Here is an 18348-nt window from a genome sequence, read left to right on the forward strand (position 1 = left end):
ATTAGGGTATAACTCATGTTAACCTCACACGAGAAAGCAGAAAAAACTCCAGAGAATGTGTCTCTTGAAATAAACTTTAATAGCCATAGAAAGGACTGTAAAAGGGGAAATAACGTGTAATTGAAAGAGCCTATGGATACTGTTTATTTGTGCTGGTAATATAAAATAGATACTAAACACTGGAGAGAAAAAAATTGTATGAAAAAATGAGATTTTCTGCTTCAAACTCATTAACTGTCAGTGCGAGGCCTTAGTCCGTATAATATTTAAACACATGATAAAAACAGAGTTTTGGTACTGGTGAGAAGTGGTAGTAGGAGCAGGATTATAAAAATTCCAGTAATGGATACTTTTTTGAAGTCTGTTCTCTCAAATTAATGAGATTACAAATACAATGCATATCAGATTACATTTTAAAGAGAAACAAGTTTCAGATTTGTGGTTATAAAGAAGGACTTTGAACTTCGGCAGTTCATACTTTCAAAAGGCAAAGAAAAAGATTTGTGGGTTGTGGGGAAGGCAGAGTTCAGGACTTTTGAATGGCTCGATTTAGCAGTACTTTGCCTTGGACCAAGTATATTTTGTGCACTGGTAAGGCAACAGAAAAAATTGAAGGTTTATCCTGTATATTGTGTTTTGATGGAAGTGGAAGAGCAAATTTCTCTGCTTTTGGTTCATGGCAATGATCGCTAAGCATAAAGATCCCTGAATCGGTAAGGTATGTTTGTTTTACTTTTGGATACTGCCGTTTTCTTTTAGTGAATCCATTCCATTATGAAACAAGAAGACCTGTCTATTTAACTTACACCTTGACAGGCTGGTTTATGTCATGTTTTGTGTTTCTGCAGCACACCTCCATTCTCCATGCGCACACACACACACACAGAGTTTTGCTTTGTTTATGAGGAGCACAAAAGTCTACTGTTTCGATGGACTTTGGCACAAAATTCTTACATTACAAAATTCACTAGAAAATAGTGTGGATGATTTGTTTGTGGATAATTTGGGGTTAGTTGTTTCGTAAAAGACTAAATTATTGGCTTTGCAAGGTAAATTATGCAGAAATTATGTCTCACAATCCCTCAGCTGTTTCAACAACTTTTTTTTTTTCATTGCTACATTAAAGGCAAGATAATTCATTACAGAACTGTTGCTCCATGACTAGCTTGGTGGAATTTTTCAGCAGAGGTATTTGCACATAGGGTCAATCCCCATTTTTATAGCTGTCTCCTTGCTGCAGTTGCAAGAGGAGGATTTTGCAAGTGTTGTGTATCTTTACCTGTTCAGTTCTCATCAGATGATAGTCTCCATGCTGCAAAGCAGTCTTCCGTACCACCTTCTAAAGGCTTGTTATTTTAACTGCAAGACTACTGTTCTAGATTAGATTGAAGACAAATGCAAAATATCGTGCTCATATTTGCTGTTTGTCTCATGCAGCTTACCTGATTAGTTGCTTTTAAAGCGAGTGTATTACAAATACTCATCCTTCAAGGCAAGTGAAAAGGGTAGCCTGTAGCTTCAGTAGTGCCACTGGGAATATATTTGACCTCACACCTCCAATCCTGACACTGTTTAACCATATCCCACAACTAGTGAATTTCAATTATTTGTTCAGAGGAGCCATTCATAATTGCCTGGTGTAAGCCTGCCTTTAGGATGCAAAGCAGAAAACAATGAAAATGCTACACTGGTGAATTAGAACAGCAGCACTTAAATGTATAAATTAAATGGGCCTCTTTTCACAGCTTTCTCTTTCTATTCTGAGAGGCCTCAGTCTGGTGACATCAAAGACAGGATTATGTGAGAAGATAAAAACTTGGTCTAATGTCCATGTTTGAAGTCATGAAAGTCCTCTTCTCTCCAAGCCAAAATAGCCCTCCTTATAACACAATGAGCTAGGGTCCAGGTGCAGGGGGGGAAGGTTTCGGCAAGGCACTGGGGATATGTCAGAGAAGCCAAAGAGTTGTACATTAAGCCATAATCTTCCCAAATGTGCTAAAAGATTGTGTGTAGGCTTTGGAAGCTTTGTCCTGTCGATTAATTTGTTAAGTCTTTCTTTTAATTGAAGAATGCTATTATGCATGTGGCTGGATTGGCCTTTAATGAGAGTTTAGCCTGTTTCACCTACTAATAGGGAAATTTACATCATGATATATGAGGAAGAAACAGGGAACGCTAAAACACAATATGTCATCTAAGAGTACACTCTGCTCATATGTTGTTAGCTTCTGTGCATGTTACATTCCATTTCTGATCTACCATCTGATACACTGCCTACGGATTACAAAAGGATGTAGAATGTAAGGCAAAATGATGGGCTTTTTATACTTTGAAACTTGTTCCTCTCAGTGAGGGAGTCTTCTTCTTACATTCAAATATTTTCTCATGTGGTGAAATGATCTGCTCTGAGTCTCTAAAAGTTGTCTGAGACCAATGCAAATTTTCACCTTGTAGAGATATACAGCTTCAGTGCTTCATAAAGAAGACTTTTGTTTTAATGTGAGCATCTCCAAAACACATGCCCTTAAAAGTTCTTGCTTTTAACACAGTGAAACAACTATCATGGGCTTGGACAGTCTATCAACTGGCCAAAGCAAGTGCTTCTGTCCAGCTTAAAATGCACGCTAATTGTTCTAAGAGATTATAAATGTGAGATATTAGTGAGAATCTTTGCCGGTTGTACAATCTATGATCCTGCTATATGGCCCTCTCTTTGACCTGCATTTTCAGCCTATGACACATGTTCACTAACAGAAGAGATACAGAGATAGCAGTCTTTCAGATCATAACTGTGGACAATCAGATGCAACAACCTAATATACCATAAGTCTGATATTCCCAACAACCTCAATTCCAGCATTGGACAATTCACAATAATTTTATTATATTCAATTCTACTCCAGTGGTGGGAGATTTCTCAGAGGTGTATTCACAGTAACTTTAAAATAATGTATCTATTAGAAGTATTATTACTGTTTATTTACCTTATGTATGTGCTTCCAGACAAATAGCTATGTTTTTGTAAAAGTATTGGAACAAATATTTTTCATTCAATTTGAATTATGATGGCAAATTGACTACTATTATTCCACAATCTGATTTTATACTGTTTTCATATGTATGATCTGTGTAGCTACATATTTTGATGGCTGTAGAGTAGTTTAATTTCTTGCTTTTATAGTTGTATCCAGGTACACATCATTTCTAACTGCCAATTCTCAAACTCCCTGCCTAGCTATATCTGCTACTTGTAAGGTCATTTCTCCTTTCTCCTACTGAGAGTCATTAAATGCATCCTGCCCTTTTCATTTGTAAAAGGTTTAGAATTGGATACTCTGTTGAATGGAAAGCTTTATTAGCGGAAGATTCAAGGACAAGCCATCAGTAGCATCTTTGTTAAATTAGTCCCTGACAGACAGGGTAGTTTTGAATGTTTCTTCATGATGCAGGACACACAAATCAGTGCTAATTCTATAGGCAGGTAGCATATTAATTACATTTCACCAGGATACATAAACCATTAGAATATGTGTTTTCCAATGGTCTTTACTGCTATGACATAACACTTATGTCAAGTCAGTCTTACAGGTGGATATTTTCTTCCAGTCTAGCTTTCAGGCAACACAGTGATGTTAAAGTGATTGGATGAGTACAAAGAAAGGTTTTCATTACTTGATGATGGTGGGAAGGGCCTGCTAGAATATTTTCAAGATGTTAAAGGGGGAGCAACTTTAATCCTGCAAGAGGCCCTTGAGGCTTCTTTTAGCATTTGCAGCTCTGGGTGGTCCAGCTGAATCCTTTGTGGTCATTAGGGTCCCCCTAAGCATTTTGATGACAATGCAATTTGTGGAAATTCTTGGGACAAGGGCCTGCTAGAATATTTAACAAGCTCTCAGCATCCTTTACTGCTTCTATGCAGCTTTCACCCCCCTCCATCTTCCTGTATTTTGTCTCTGCTAGATACAGGAGCAGGAAAGGTTTGGTAAGCAAAAGAATTGAGAATAAATAGAGAGCTGCATAACCAAGAACTGGGTAGTGTCCATGGTAGAGCTGAAAGCAGTTGCCTAATTGGTTAGGTGCAAAACAACAAAGAGCTGACATCCATCCATCTATCCATACGTGGGGCCAGACGCTGCCATCTGCCAGCATCAGGACCTCAAGGCACAGTGATGCAGTTCTTCCAAGGAGCCAAAGCTCCATGGTCCTTGGAAAAGGGATAATGCTAATTAGAAACCACAAAGCTCAAAGGGATGAGGAAACCTGATTAGCTAGCTTAGCGCAGTAAGAAAATGAAAATATTTGCCTCAGATACGGCTCAAAGGAAACAGGAAATTTGTCTGAATTCAGACTGTCTCTGAGGCAGTGCTGGGACCCAAAGCTTATTTTCATGAGAGTGCAAGTGGATTTTACTGCTTTATTCCAAATAGGACAGGTAGCAGCAACTACCCCAGAGTTTTATCAGTGCAATTTGTTATTTCATAAGCCCTTAATTGTTTTAATCTATGCATTTCTGGGAATTGAATTAAAAGGAAACTATCAGAATGAAAGGCTCTTCCCATGAAAGAGAAGAGAAGAGGAGCTTGCAAGCGAGGCTTGAACCAATATTTATGAGGTTTAAATACAGCCTCTGACTCTGCTACCAGCTGCCTAAGCAAAGTTAGGTTTTCCTTCTGTTCTCCCCCTGTAAAATAAGACAGTATTGCTTTTTCTTCTTCTACATCTGTCTCTGTTCAATATCTAGCATGAAAAAAAAGTGATCTTGATGAGACTTCCTGATTTCCTGAGTGTGTAGACTGAAAAAATGTACTTCACTTCTCATCTGACTTGCAAGTTCCCAAGAAATGAAAATGTTATGGCTTTGATTTTTTTTTTACCTATTCCTTTGTTATGGCAGTGCCTTTCACTAAGGAGATCCTGCAGTGTTTTCATCATTTGGCCTGGTGAGCTAGCAGGTAGTGTTCCTATAAGCATAGCAACAGTATTGAAAAGTTTGGGAACCCATAGAGAACTCTCTGAATGTCCTGGCTATATTGGGTCAAAGTAATTGAATCCTTTCCTTTCATTATATCCGCCAGAAAGATTTGAATAGAAACCGTGTGAATCTACCCTTCCTCTTAGCCTTCTGTGGCTACTGGGGGAATTATCACCTGGATGTCAGTATCCTGATTGAATATTTAATGAGAGATTTTAAAATCAAAGAAATAGCAAAAGTAAAAATATCTTCAGCAGCAGCAACAAAGGTGAATTTTGTGAGTCATCTTCAATGTGCCCTCGTTAATTTTGATTGAGTAAAAACCATTGAACATCCCTTTCATATTTAAGAGCCCAAAATTTATGTCTGCACAGCTTGTGAATCTTTCTCCATTAATAAGCCAATTCATGCACAATTCTAATTCCTTTGTCATGTCATCTGTAAGTATTATGTAGAACTTCCATAATGACCTTCCAAAATTTTGAGATTGAAGTATTACATTTCACCAAGCATTGGCAATCTTGGGAATGTTCTCCATAAATTTCCAACATTCTTGCATTAGATTTTCAGTGTAATTTTTGGTGTTTTAAATCTGGTGGTTTTCTTTCAACAGCATTGACAACACTGTTGGAAAAAAGTGTAAGTGAAGGAAGAGTGAAATCATTTAAAGCAAATTCTGTTTACTGACCCTGTAATATTTTTGGTAACGCTTATCAATAAGAAAATGTATCTCCTAGGCAACTAGGATGTTCCCACCTGTACGATGAAATTGATTTATTTCAGGCTGCACTGGTACAGGTTTCTTGACTTCAGTATTTCCTTCTTAAGTGATGAAAAAGTGCCAGAGATTTTGTTTTCCTTGACTGAATCATGTGACAATAAATGATGCTATAATGCTGTGAATTAAAGACAAGGCACACGACAATCCCAAGGCAGGGATTGTTGACATCAGGATGAAAAAGTTCAGACTGAAAGGGTATATGAAAGCTTTCCTGTTGTTCAAAAGAGTCAAATCTCCCTGAGAAGAAGAGAGTGAAACCTCGGTAGTCTTGCAGCTATCTTCTACATCAAAATTTTTGTGCTAGAAAGATATGCTCTTAGCAGCCAGTAGTGACCAACCCCTTCCTGCCTTCTACTGCCATGAATTCAAAAAAAATCCCCATTCCCCACTTCTAAGACTTCCAGAAAACTGCTGGCAGTCACAAGATGCCTCTCTGATGGTGGCAAATCACTGCCATTAGTGTGGTCCCACTCTTCTTCATCACCATCTAAATAGGGAGCAGATCCAAGTGACAATTTTAATTTTCAGCAAATCAGAGGAATGTGGTTGAGTTCAGCAGTTTTTTTCCTTCCCTAGCTAGGAGGAATATGTGTTTGTGATGCTTCTCAGGCACGATTAGGACAACTAAATCTGTTGACAGCAGGCTTAACTTCCCTATAAAAATTCTTCTCACTGAAGAAATTGTAGAGTGTCAGTAGCTGAAAAAATGGCATAACATCATAACATCTGGTAAGCTAGTATTTCTTCACAATGAATAGAGATTTGATTACAAAATTTCATACTCCAGGAGAACTTAGGAGGAATTCACTGTCAAACTGGGAGAACATGGATTGTAGGGTAGACACTTTTCAGATTGGTACCATGGAGCTGGAGACATGATCAGAAATGAATAAAACTCAGTGTAGTAAATAAAAAAGTACTATGCAAGGAAGGAAGAAATAGGGGTGACAGTAAGCATACCATATGTGTGCTAAAGGTAATAGGACTCCATGAGAACTTTCAATTACTTTCATGGACTTCATTCATATTCCTGCATATTCAATGAGCTTTCTACTCATTTGTTAGAAAAGAGAATCCTCTGAGTTGCTTGTATCTGGCAAGCCTCCTCAGATACCTTTGTTACAAGACCTAAAATGCATAAATTTACATGTCATGTTACTTAATTTCACATTATTTCAGTGTATAGTCAGCCCTTGTGTGAGGTTCTAGTCCTCCTCCACTTACACCGATGATTTGCCAGGCACCACGATACAAACTCTTTACTGAAGCTCTGTTCAATATTCAGTCTGTTGCACTACTTTTATTTTCACTAAAAATCAGTTACCAGAGAAAAGCATCAAGCTATTCTGTCATAGCTTGCATTTCATGCATGCAAATTGCACTTACCCCATTGTGCTGGTTTTGGCTGGGATAGAGTTAATTTTCTTCATAGTAGCTGGTATGGGGCTATTGGTTTTGTGCTAAAAACAGTGTTGATAATATAGAGATGGTTTAGTTGTTGCTGAGCAGTGCTTACACAGAGTCAAGGCCTTTTCTGCTTCTCTCATCACCCCACCAGCGAGTAGGCTGGGGGTGCACCAGAAGTTGGGAGGGGACACAGCCAGGACAGCTGACCCCAACTGACCACAGGGATATTCCATACCATAGCATGTCATGCTCAGCATATAAGGGGGAAGAAGAAAGACAGGGGAGACTTTTGGAGTGATGGCATTTGTCTTCCCAAGTAACCGTTAGGCGTGATGGAGCCCTGCTTTCCTGGAGATGGCTGAACACCTGCCTGCTGATGGGAAGTGGTGAATGAATTCCTTGTTTTGCTTTGCTTGTGTGCACGGCTTTTGCTTTGCCTATTAAACTGCCTTTATCTCAACCCACAAGTTTTCTCACTTTTACTCTTCTGATTCGCTCCCCCATCCCAACTGGGGGAGTGAGTGAGCAGCTGTGTGGGGCTTAGCTGCTGGCTGGGGTTAAACCACGACACCCATTTTATGCTTACATTTGTTATTCTTTCCTTCACAAGTCCTTGTCCTTCAAAATAAAGTGAGCCTAATAGGTTGATGTTTTTCCATCTATTTTCCCTTCATTTCTGTCTGGAGGTTTGCAGATTAAATACACTGGTGCCACAGAGATGCATTTTCAAAGCAGAGAATCTATTGAAATGTAAAATCTGGAGCAATATGCATTTTGACCCCCAATTTAAGCCCATGTTTTCAACCTGTTTGTTTGTTTGCTTTTTTGCTTGTTTGTTTCAGCACTGGTGTTAGTGAGTAAATTGGGGCATTTGCAGTTTTTAAAAAAGCTTATAAACCTATCTAATGTAAAAATACCAGTGGCTCAGTAAGGATCTCAATTCACTTGTTACCTGTTTCACTGGTGTAACTTCATTTTGAAGATGTATCATATTCATCTTTTTATGGTTTTGTCTTTTTCTCTGTTGCAAATACTTGAAGAAGAAGCAATAAATTGATTCTCTTTCTAGGTCTCATCCCAGCAGTCCTATTAAGCTTTAAAATTTGTATATTGTAATAATCAGCCAGCAATGTACGATGTTAAGTTGCATTTTCTTCCAAGCTCACATGTACCAGGAAAGATTTTCATAAGCAGTCAGTAACGATCAGTTAAACAAGATGTAAGCACCTACCAGTTACAGCCATATATTTTATTAAGCATATGCAGTATTACAATAATTTGCATATTTACTAATCTGTTACGGCTCAAATTCATACCAAGCACAGTTAAAAGACCACATGGGGATTAAGAAAACTCTAATGTCAAGCCTTAGGAGAGGATAAATCCAAATCACACATCCCACATAAAACAATAGGTTAATAGAACACAAATGGCTGCTACAATCATGTTACTAAGTTCTCTCACAGTTTTCCTAGCAAATGATCATTTTCCAGTAGCAGTTCTATGGTGCAAGCAGTACATGAAGATACATTTTTCTCCTTTCTTTCTGCACTTTTGTCCAGAATTAATCATTGATTGAGCTAGGAAGACTTGATCCACACTGGGAGTTTGTTGTGTAGTATGCAAATTTAAAAGCCTTTTTTTGTTAGATTGAAGATGGACAATAAATAAAAATTAGCAGCTCTTACCAGTAAAAGAACTCTTTGCCTAATAATTTATTCACTGGGTAACACTGGTGTTCAGCCATAAACCTATCTTTTGACAGTAAGGGGGGCAGTGATTAATTGATAAAGAATATTAAGTTGTTTTTACTTTTTCAAGTGACTGCTTTAAGATGACTCTCTGGCTTAAAAAGCAGGGCATCCTTGGTCCCTATGGTTGTTCAAGGGGCTCTTAATGTCTGTTGCCCAACGATTATTTTAATGAGTGATACATAATAAAAGCAGTCCATGCGGTGTGGGCTTATGCCTTTCTCCCAGGTCTGTTGCCTTAAAACCAGATTTTTGTATCTCGTTGAAAATAAGTAACTCTCCCAGTGTAGATTAAGCATCCATGTGAAGTCTAGAGAAATATTACAGGATTCTGTGGTATATTGTGGATGTCAAATGCATTGAAACTTATCTTCTAAAGCTCTGTGAAGCACAGCATTAGAGTTGGGTTTTTTTTCACGTGTCAGAACTTGATTGTTTTCTCCTTCAAAAAGCAAACAGTTTCTTTTCACTGGTCCTGTAACCGGAGAAGGAGGACAAAACTAATACACTGACACCTCTGTCAATACCTAGAGCAGCATGAATGCCTCAGACATGCACAGTATTATAGTACCAGGACACAGACATTTGGAGTTGCTTCTCCATCTTAGAGGGGATTCAAATCCATACCTACACTCAGTCTACTCTATCAGTTATGCTGGCATAATATAAAAAGGGGTCTCAGTCTCTCACGCTGAAACTTTCTAATTGTTAAAATTTATTTCACCAGAAAATAAGCACATTAATCCAGTCAGTGGGGCACCATCTCCTTGGAAACAGGAACTTGTACATTCCTGGACCATTTAAAGTGTTTTTCATATAAAACATACGCAGTTAGCCTTTGGAGTTTGGATTCTTTGCATCTGCATCTCTGCATGCATCCATGATGACTACTCTCATATATCATACACTGAAATAACTTTAAAGAATTGCTTTGATTTAGGACACTTGGCTAGGAATGGAGGTCACAGGCCCTGGTCCCCTCTCTGATTAAGAACAGTTGTCATAGGGCAGCCCAAACGTTCATCTAGCCCAGTGTCCTGTCTCCAACAGTAAGCAAACAACGGATGCTCCAGAAAGATTAGGACAGGAAAAGCATGTAATGATACTTTCAGAAATATATTACTGTCATAGCAAATCTGAGCAAGAGGTAGCAACTGTTTATGGAACAACCCTCAGTGGATTTATCTTACATGAATTGTCCAGTTGTTCTTCAAACCCTTGTAAAATTTTAACACCCTCAACATCCTGCGGCAATGAATTGCAGTACTTAATTATGTGCTGTGTGAAGTATCCCCTCTTTCTGTTTGCTTTGAACCCTTTTGATGACTCCCAGTTCTGGTATTAAGAGAAAGAATGAGCAAGTGTGCCTTAGTCACCTTCTCCAGGTCTCTCGTGATTTTGTAAACTTGTGTCATACATCTCTGCATGCTGAAGACTTTTAGACTATTGAATTGCTACTTGTACAGAAGATGTAGCTTTGATTATCCCATCTGATTCTCTCTGTATCCTGGCAGTTTTAATATATCTGTTTTCAGGTGTGAGGAACTCACAGAACTTCCTAATGCATTCCAGTTTCCTTAGGATTTAAACAGGCACATGGTATTTTCTGTTGTGTTGTCTGTTCCTTTGCTAGTCATTTTGCTTTTTTCACAGCTAATAACTATTAAGCCAACATTTTCATAGAGCTATCTACCATAACTTCATAAGAATCCTAAGTTCAGGACCTATTGTTACATACATAAAAGCAGGATTATTTTCCCCCTGCATATTAGTTCGCATATATCAACAATGAATTTCACTTTCCATTTTATTATTCTGTAACTCAGTGAGGATGTCTTTCGGCAACCCCCAATTTGTCAGCTATTCTTTTTTATTAGTCTGAATGACTTAATATTAGTAAACATTTGTCACTTCCCTGTCTGTAACTCACCTTTTACACACCATGATTACAGATTTCTGGAACACCCAACACCAGTCCACGTGGTACTCTGCTGTGAAAATTTGCCATTTATTCCTATCTGTCCTTCCCTCTCTTCATCCATTACGTGTTTTCTCCAATGGCTGTCAGACTCTGCCTTTGTAGAAAAGCACCCAGGCCCTGTGGCTTATTTGACCCTTCAGGAAGCTTACGTTTGTTGCTGTGTAATGGCATAACTTCACCAAAAAGCATAACTCTTCTCCAGGCACCATTCTGCAGTTGACCCGTTTTGGTACACGGATGTGAATTTGAATCCTTTTGAGCTGAAGTGATCTTGAACTTAGATTTCCTTCAGAGGGTCTGAGAAGAGTGCTCTAGCCATTAGGCTTTCCTACATGGGCAGTGCCAGCGATCACATTGTATGAGCACAGAGGGAGGACCACTGATTCTTTAAACAAACGAGTAACATACTTAAATATGTACAGGATAGGGGCCTGTAAGCAGTAAGTTTGGGTATTATTTAGCATAAAGATGCCTAAAATTAATACCTAGTTTATCTAACTAAAGCTGGTTAATCTAACCAAAGCTGGTTAATCTAACCATATGTTCAGCAAAACTCCTGAAGCAGAGGTGGAACTTTACTTTTCGAAACTGAGACTATTACAAATTTCAAGCACTTACAGGGATGACTATATCTTAAAATAGGCTTTATGGGTAATGGTTTAAAATGAAGTCTTACAGTGAAAGGGAAAATCTGATCCCACAAGCAGGAGCAGCAAAATTCCAAGCAGATTTGCCAGATCAGTTTCTGGCCGGAGAGACTTCAGGATTGAATCGGTGGAGACCAGAATTTAAATTCTAACACTGGTAGTTACATAGTAGCAGGTATCACGGAGATCAGAACATATCCACTGAAACAGTGCTATCGTATTTCAGACCATAAAACACGTTAATTTTGGAAGTCTTACTGCATTTGCTTTTCTTTCTTGACTTGCATGCCCTATGGACTCATTATACACAAAGCGATGCGTCGGTTAGGAATAGTTTCTCATAGGTAGAAATAATAATCACTGCATTAGCTAGCCGCAATAAATCAGAAGCATACTGGGGTGGGATTAATGCCTTTTCTTAGGCCTCCATTCTTCTAACACTAACTTTTACTTCGCTGCCTTTGGCAGTTTAAACATATGAAGATTAAGCTTGCTTGTCCTGCTTGCATCTGTTTCTTCTGTTTACAACCAACCTGCCTGCATCCACTCAGGAAAGGCTCAGCTGCCTTTTCTGTGCAGAACACCTATGTGCTTTAGTCTGAAGGCAAGCGGTTTTGGCATGAGGCGTGCTGGTATAGCAGACAAAGTCCTGTAGTTAGCACAAGACTGTTTTCCTGTTTGATTTGTCAAGTGAAAATCTTACCCTTCACCATTTTACACCTGCTTTTCTGCTTGGAGGAAAGGGTGCTATTTCATTTCTCTACATCTTGTACTGTCATCTGGTTTTAAGCAGCATTGGGATTGGTTTTGCTTATATATTGGGATTATTGGTTGTTGATACAAAATTTGTGTAAAGTTGCAAAGGCTATGTTTAGAGATGGAGTCCTTAAAAATAAGGAAAAAAATGTATAAAGGAGTTAGAAAATACTTCTCAATTAGTTAATTTTCCCTTTCCCTCTGACAGTATGAAATTATCAGGTTCTAACCCTCTGTAATTTTCATGGTACGAGCTGCGAAGAAGAGCACCGTCTTTTGGTCATACAAAGTGTAGGCAACTGCCTTGGGAGTTACACGAAACCCTCTGGGCGAGTGACCCGTGGTCTGAACTCTCCGCTCCCCTAAGCTGCCGCTGATGAGAAAAGCCTGCTGCAAACCGCGAATTCACCCCGCAAATCGCTGTCTGAGCGATCATCGCCGGAGCGTCTCCTCCCAGGCGCGGGGTGAGGGTCGGACCCTCAGCCTCACCTCGGCTGCAGCCGGACACCTTCTCCCGTCGCGACACCCCCCTGCGCCGGGCGCCCTGCCCCGGCAGCCGGGCTCTGTCGCGACACCTGCCCCCCCTGCCCGGGGCTGCCGGGGGGGCGAAAGGCGGCGGGCCCTGTGCTTACACCCCCCTGCGGCAACCCAGCGCCGCGGCGCGATGCTGCCCGGACCGACCTCCTTACACCAAACAAAGTTGTCCCCGCGGTGAAATTTAGAAGGTTATCCAGAATCTTAAAACTGTCCAGAATCCTCTGCATAATTCCCAGGAGGATTACCTCTTCTCCTGCTGCGGATTTCCCGTTCCTCTTGCCCCTTAGACTGATGTGAGGGGAAAACTCAGCTTCCCTAGGATGCTTTGGAGCCCTAGACAGCAGCCTAGACATCGAGAGCCGTGCAATATATTTAAATACATCGAGCTATATAGAACTAGTGCTATTGGCGATTTATTTGGGGGACTGCTTTCTTTATAAGCAACTTGTTTTGAGCAGCAGAAATATCGACTAAGCTCCCTGCCTAAAATGGAAGACAGCGGAGTAAAGAAAACGTGAAGCACTTTTTCTTTTTTTTTCATAATTTCTTTTGGGTATCTGATTTCTGCTCGGTTTATCTGGCTGCAAAACTTTTCAGGCAATTCCCCTTCCAGTCCGATTTCCAAACCATGATACCGATCCGTGCCTTATTAGCACAACGTTATTAGTAGTATTCTTTCAGCGCTAGGAATCTTATAATTTCGGAAATTAAGGTGTAACCCCCCTCTAGAGCAGAGGGAACAATGCCAGTTGAGTTGTTGAATCCAACAGTTCCAGCTGAATTTCAAGTGGTCGAACAGACCCCACGAGTGTGCGTGGGGAAAACTTTGGACAGCCGGCACTCGAGGCCAGACAGGTTTGCTTTTCCTAGCAACAGTTTCTCTGGCTGGAGGTCCACCAAGAAGGACTAGCCTTGCACAGGGTACCCTTCCCCAGGGGCTGGGACTGCGACCTGGCGTCTCGGGGCACGGCAGGTCCGCCGGCATGGGGCGAGTAAATCCCAGACGGCGGCTGGGATCCAGCACCCACTGAGACCAGTGGCAAAACTCCAATTGCTTTCAGTGGGATCGGGATCCGAGCCGGTGCCCTCTCCTCAGACCCGACCGCCGGCGCTTCGCCCTTGAGCTGCGGGCAGCGGTGAGTCCAAGTGTCTCTGCAGCAGGCGATTTACCTCTAAGAGGTTTCTTTCCCTTTCCTCCCCTTGCTTTGCCGCCAAGACAACTTTTGGGTACTTCTGTCAGTTTTGGGGGGGGGCGGAGTGCGAACCTACGCTACGAGCACGCGTTTCTTAACCGGTGTGAAAGGCGAGTATTTTAAACAGCAGCACCAGCAGAAGCAAATGAATAGATGGGCTTTAATGAGCATTGGTGTACAGCAGGGCAGACAGGGTACGGCAGCAATCACTCACAAACCAGCCGGGACTCATCAGCCAGTGCGTCGCTCTCTGACTTCTGATCCCTCTGCTTTACACAGACCTCTCGTCTGTTGGAAGGTTGTTTTCAGTAAAGTGCTTTTCCCGAATAATTTTGTAACCGTTTTTCTGCTGCCCCCCCCCCCCCCAGCAGGTTTTAGTGTTCACACTCACGTGGAAGAAACGCCAAGCAACACATACAAAATAGCAGCATCTGTGAGCGGTGAAAGGTGATGTGAAAAGCACAATCTACGAATCGCCGGGCTGGTTTTATTTTAATGAGAAACTGGGGAATTCGGACACTCACTCACAGCTTGAGAAGCCAGGTCACACTTCAGTCCGTCCTAAGGTATTGCCCTCCGATGTGAAATATCGGGATGGACTGTAAAAGTGTGAGGGGGAAGGACAAGTGATCGTTAGTTAAAGGAGCCCTTCGCCGTCAGTGCCGTTGTCATTTAAATTCCCAGTAATTAATCGAGCTATTTAAAGCTTACTCTTTAAACAGCGAACTTTACACGTCCTGAGGCCCCGCAGCTCGCCAGGGTCCAAGGTAACTGCTTTGCCCACCTCATTCGGAGCAAGATCTACAGGACGGCGGGGCAGAGGTTTCCCGTCCCTCGGGGGAGGGGGAGAAGCAGAGTTCGGGGGGGGTTACCCTTCTGCTCCTCCCAGCCGCCGGCAGACTGCAGCCTCTCTCCCACCGGGCCCCGAGTTTCGCGGGACCTCCGGGCCGGCCGCCCCGGGAGGGGGGGCTCGGCGGGGAGCCCTGGCTGCACGGCCGCCCCATGCCGCAGGCTGTCAGGGTGGCGGGGAGACCTTCCCTCCCGGCCCCTTCCTCCGAGCCAGCCCCTTTAGCCCCGGCTGTGACTTTTTACATCACCTCTCCGCCACTAACGATATTTAACGACGATAAAAGCTCTTACCTGCGACCTGGCTCTCAAATAATCTGATTGTACACAATATAAACACAGACACCAGCAGGGGTATAGTCATGAGATCGATCGGGTTTCCGTGCCGCACGCGTGCCCTGGACCTCTGCATCCTCTGCCCTGGGAGCCTGGGGGCCTCTCTCCCCCCGACTCCCTGCCCTTTAGGAGTGCACCAGGACGGAGTGGAGGGAGCCCTTGCCCTCGGGGGTGTTGCTCGCGGTCTGTTCCAGCAGCGAAGCAGCGGCCGGCGAAGCGGCGGGGCAGATCTGCGAGGCGGCGACCGTCAGAGCGGGGATGGCCGAGGCAGCGGGCATCGCCGGCGCCGGCTTGATGGGCACCGGGACGGCGGGCATGGTCTGTGCCGGCGGGTGGCAGAGCGCCTTCATGGGCACCCCGAAGGGTCCGTAGTCGGGGGACACGGGCACGCCGGCCACGGAGTCCATCACCCCACGTGCGGCCACATGGAGCTCACCACGCTGCTGAGCTGACTGGGCACCGGGTAGCCCAGGTGGTGCATCACCGAGGCCAGCGGCAGCCCGCCGGCCTGCAGCACGCCCTTGTAATCTCTGCCGATGATGTTCTCGATGGCGAAGGGATGCTTGAAGCCCGACGGCTGGCTGCTCCCGTAGGGCGAGAACTGCGGCAGCCTCCCCACGGCGGCGGCGGCCGCGGCGGCGGCCACGGCCGCCTCGGAGCCCGCCAGCCCCGGCACCTTGCCCGGGGGAGGCGGCGGCGGCGGCGGCGGGTGGAAGTAGTGCACCATCTGCGGGGCGGGCGCCGGGGGCTTGCCGGGGCCGCCGCCGCCGCCCGCCCCGCCGCCCGGCCCGCCGCCGCCGGGCAGGTGATGCTCGGGGCGCAGGACCTTGAAGCGCTTGCGGCGGCGGAGGAAGCTGCCGTTTTCAAACATGTCCCCGCAGTCCGGGTGCAGCGCCCAGAAGCTGCCCTTGCCCGGCTGGTCGGGGCGGCGCGGTATCTTGATGAAGCAGTCGTTGAAGGAGAGGTTGTGGCGGAGGGAGTTCTGCCAGCGCTGCGTATGCTCCCGGTAGTAGGGGAACCGCTCCATGATGAACTTGTAGATGTCGCTCAGGGGCAGCATCTTCTCGGCCGAGTGCTGGATGGCCATGGCCGTCAGGGAGATGTAGGAGTAGGGCGGCTTCTGGTCGCTGTACGAGCTCTTCCCCGGCCTGGGCATCGCCGCCCCGCCGCAGCCCTCCCGCGGCCGCACGACGCCGCCGCGCCGCGCCGGGCGCCGCTCTGCCCGCGCACGGCGGGCTCGGGATGCCGGGAACGGCGCTGCCCTGCCCCGCCGCCGCCTCTACATCCTGGGCGCCACCCGCCTGGCCCACGCGCGACCGCGACGGCCCCGCGGCCCGCCGGCGGGCTCCGCGCACGGCTCCCTCAGGCAGTCTCGCCCCGCGGGGTGCGCTTGCCCCGCCGCTTGCCGGAGAGGCAGCTGCCGCCCAGGCCGCGGGGGCCTCGGGGGGCACGGGGCAGAGGGCAGGTCCCGGCCCCCGCTGGTGTCCCCGCTTTCCTCCTGGAGGCCGCCGGGTCTCCCGGGCTTCGCCGCTGCCGCCTGGCACACTCTGCTGGAACTGGTGCTCCGCACGCACCAAGGGCTCGGGAGCGTGAAATTACCCCGGACCTCTGCGGAGACGGGGGGGAAGGAAACAAAAACGCCCCCCTCGCCGCTCGGCCCCGTGTCCCCTTAAAAGTTTGCGGCGGGCGGCGGAGGCGAGCGCCGGGAGCCGGCGGGGAGAGGAGGCGAGCGGGGCGGCGACCGCCGTGGCTGTGGCGGGGCTGCGCGCTCCGGCGCGGTTTTGTAATGATGCCCGAGTCGGGAGACCCCCGCAGCTCCTGCTCTCTTGCTATCACATGACAGCGGCTCGGGGACTTGGCGCCTCGTGGAAAAGGAGCGAGAAGCGGCTCCCTGGCTCCCCTCTCACTCACACCTCCTCAGCAGGGCGAGGTGGAGCCAGGGGGGCTGAGGAAGCACCATGTGAGAGCGAGACCCGCTTTCAAAACACTGGGCAGAGAACAGCAGCCCGAGCAGGGAAGCTCCCTCCTCCCCCTCCCCCCAGCCCCTTTCGCAGCCCCCTTATCCACTTTCCTCCCCCTTGGCCCCTCGCTCCCGCACAGCCCGGCTCCGAGGAGCAAGGGCGAAGGGCCTCCGAGGGCACCGCACCACTGGGAGGTGGAGAACGGGCGAGGCCTTCCCTCGTCCCAGGGGCGAGTCGTGCCGAGCACCCCGGGGAAACGGGCGTCAAGCTAGCCCTGGGAACCAGCAAGCGGGAAATACGGGCCCTCTGGAGTAATTCCTTAACATCCCTTTCATTAAGTTTAAAAAGCTACGCGAAGCCTAGCTCGAAACCAAGAGAGATGCAAAAAATCCTGCGCTCTTCTCTCCAAATCGTTACGGTCAACTCCTGTCCCTGGCCGCGATGCGGCTCGTAGGAAACAGTGAAAGAACCAGCCAAAGCATTCTCTGTACGCTTCGAGACGAGCTACTTAGCGCCAGTGTTGATTTAGACCGGCTCATTAGTGGGAATCAATGAACAGTGCAACAATTCATATCTATCCTCCAAACGTACTGTGTTGTAGCGGGCAGGCTGTAGATTTGAGCGAGAAACAGGGAAGCCTGCTCTCTTTGCTGCCGCTAGAGTTGGAAGAAACCCTGCCCAACGTCAGCACCTACCAGAGCTCAGTTATCGAGATGCTATAGGAGGGTGTCAGCGTTAAAATGGTTAGTCCGGCTTTTATTGGCTAAATAAACAAATAGGTTGAAAAAGCCTTACTATTAAAAAAAAAAAAAAAAAGGAGCTCTTTTCAGCCCACCCTTCCACGCTGGTGCCGTGGGTCAGCCGCCGCGGGTGCCCGTTCCCGCGCGGGTACGGGAGGTGCAGCAGCGCCGGGGCTGGGGTGCGAGCAGGACCCGACCTGCGGTGCCGCCCGCGCTCCGCTCCCGCCGTCGAGGGGGGCTGATTTGGGCATCAAAGCTGGTTGTTTCTCCACGAGTCAGGAGTTGCAGGTAGAAGTGGCGAACGGGAGCGGGGGGGGGGGGGGGGGGGGGGGGGGGGGGGGGGGGGGGGGGAGGAAAAAAACTTTTAAATGTCTACCTATAATCTCTGCTACGGGGGTGAAGGAAAAGACTAATTTGAATCCCTTTCTTAAGTAACGCGT

At 45.7% G+C, this 18348-nt stretch overlaps 1 protein-coding gene across 1 annotated transcript; it reads right to left on the bottom strand.

The window, feature by feature from the left end:
* Positions 1–15332: 15332 nt before the first annotated feature.
* On the bottom strand, positions 15333–16363 carry FOXB2 (forkhead box B2). Its single transcript, XM_050913552.1, is given in 3 exon segments — positions 15333–15622; positions 15625–15897; positions 16006–16363. Coding segments are annotated over 3 exon segments (921 nt in total).
* Between the last annotated feature and the right edge of the window lie 1985 nt (positions 16364–18348).

This window comes from Gymnogyps californianus, chromosome Z, assembly GCF_018139145.2.
Source record: "Gymnogyps californianus isolate 813 chromosome Z, ASM1813914v2, whole genome shotgun sequence".
NCBI lineage: Eukaryota > Metazoa > Chordata > Aves > Accipitriformes > Cathartidae > Gymnogyps > Gymnogyps californianus.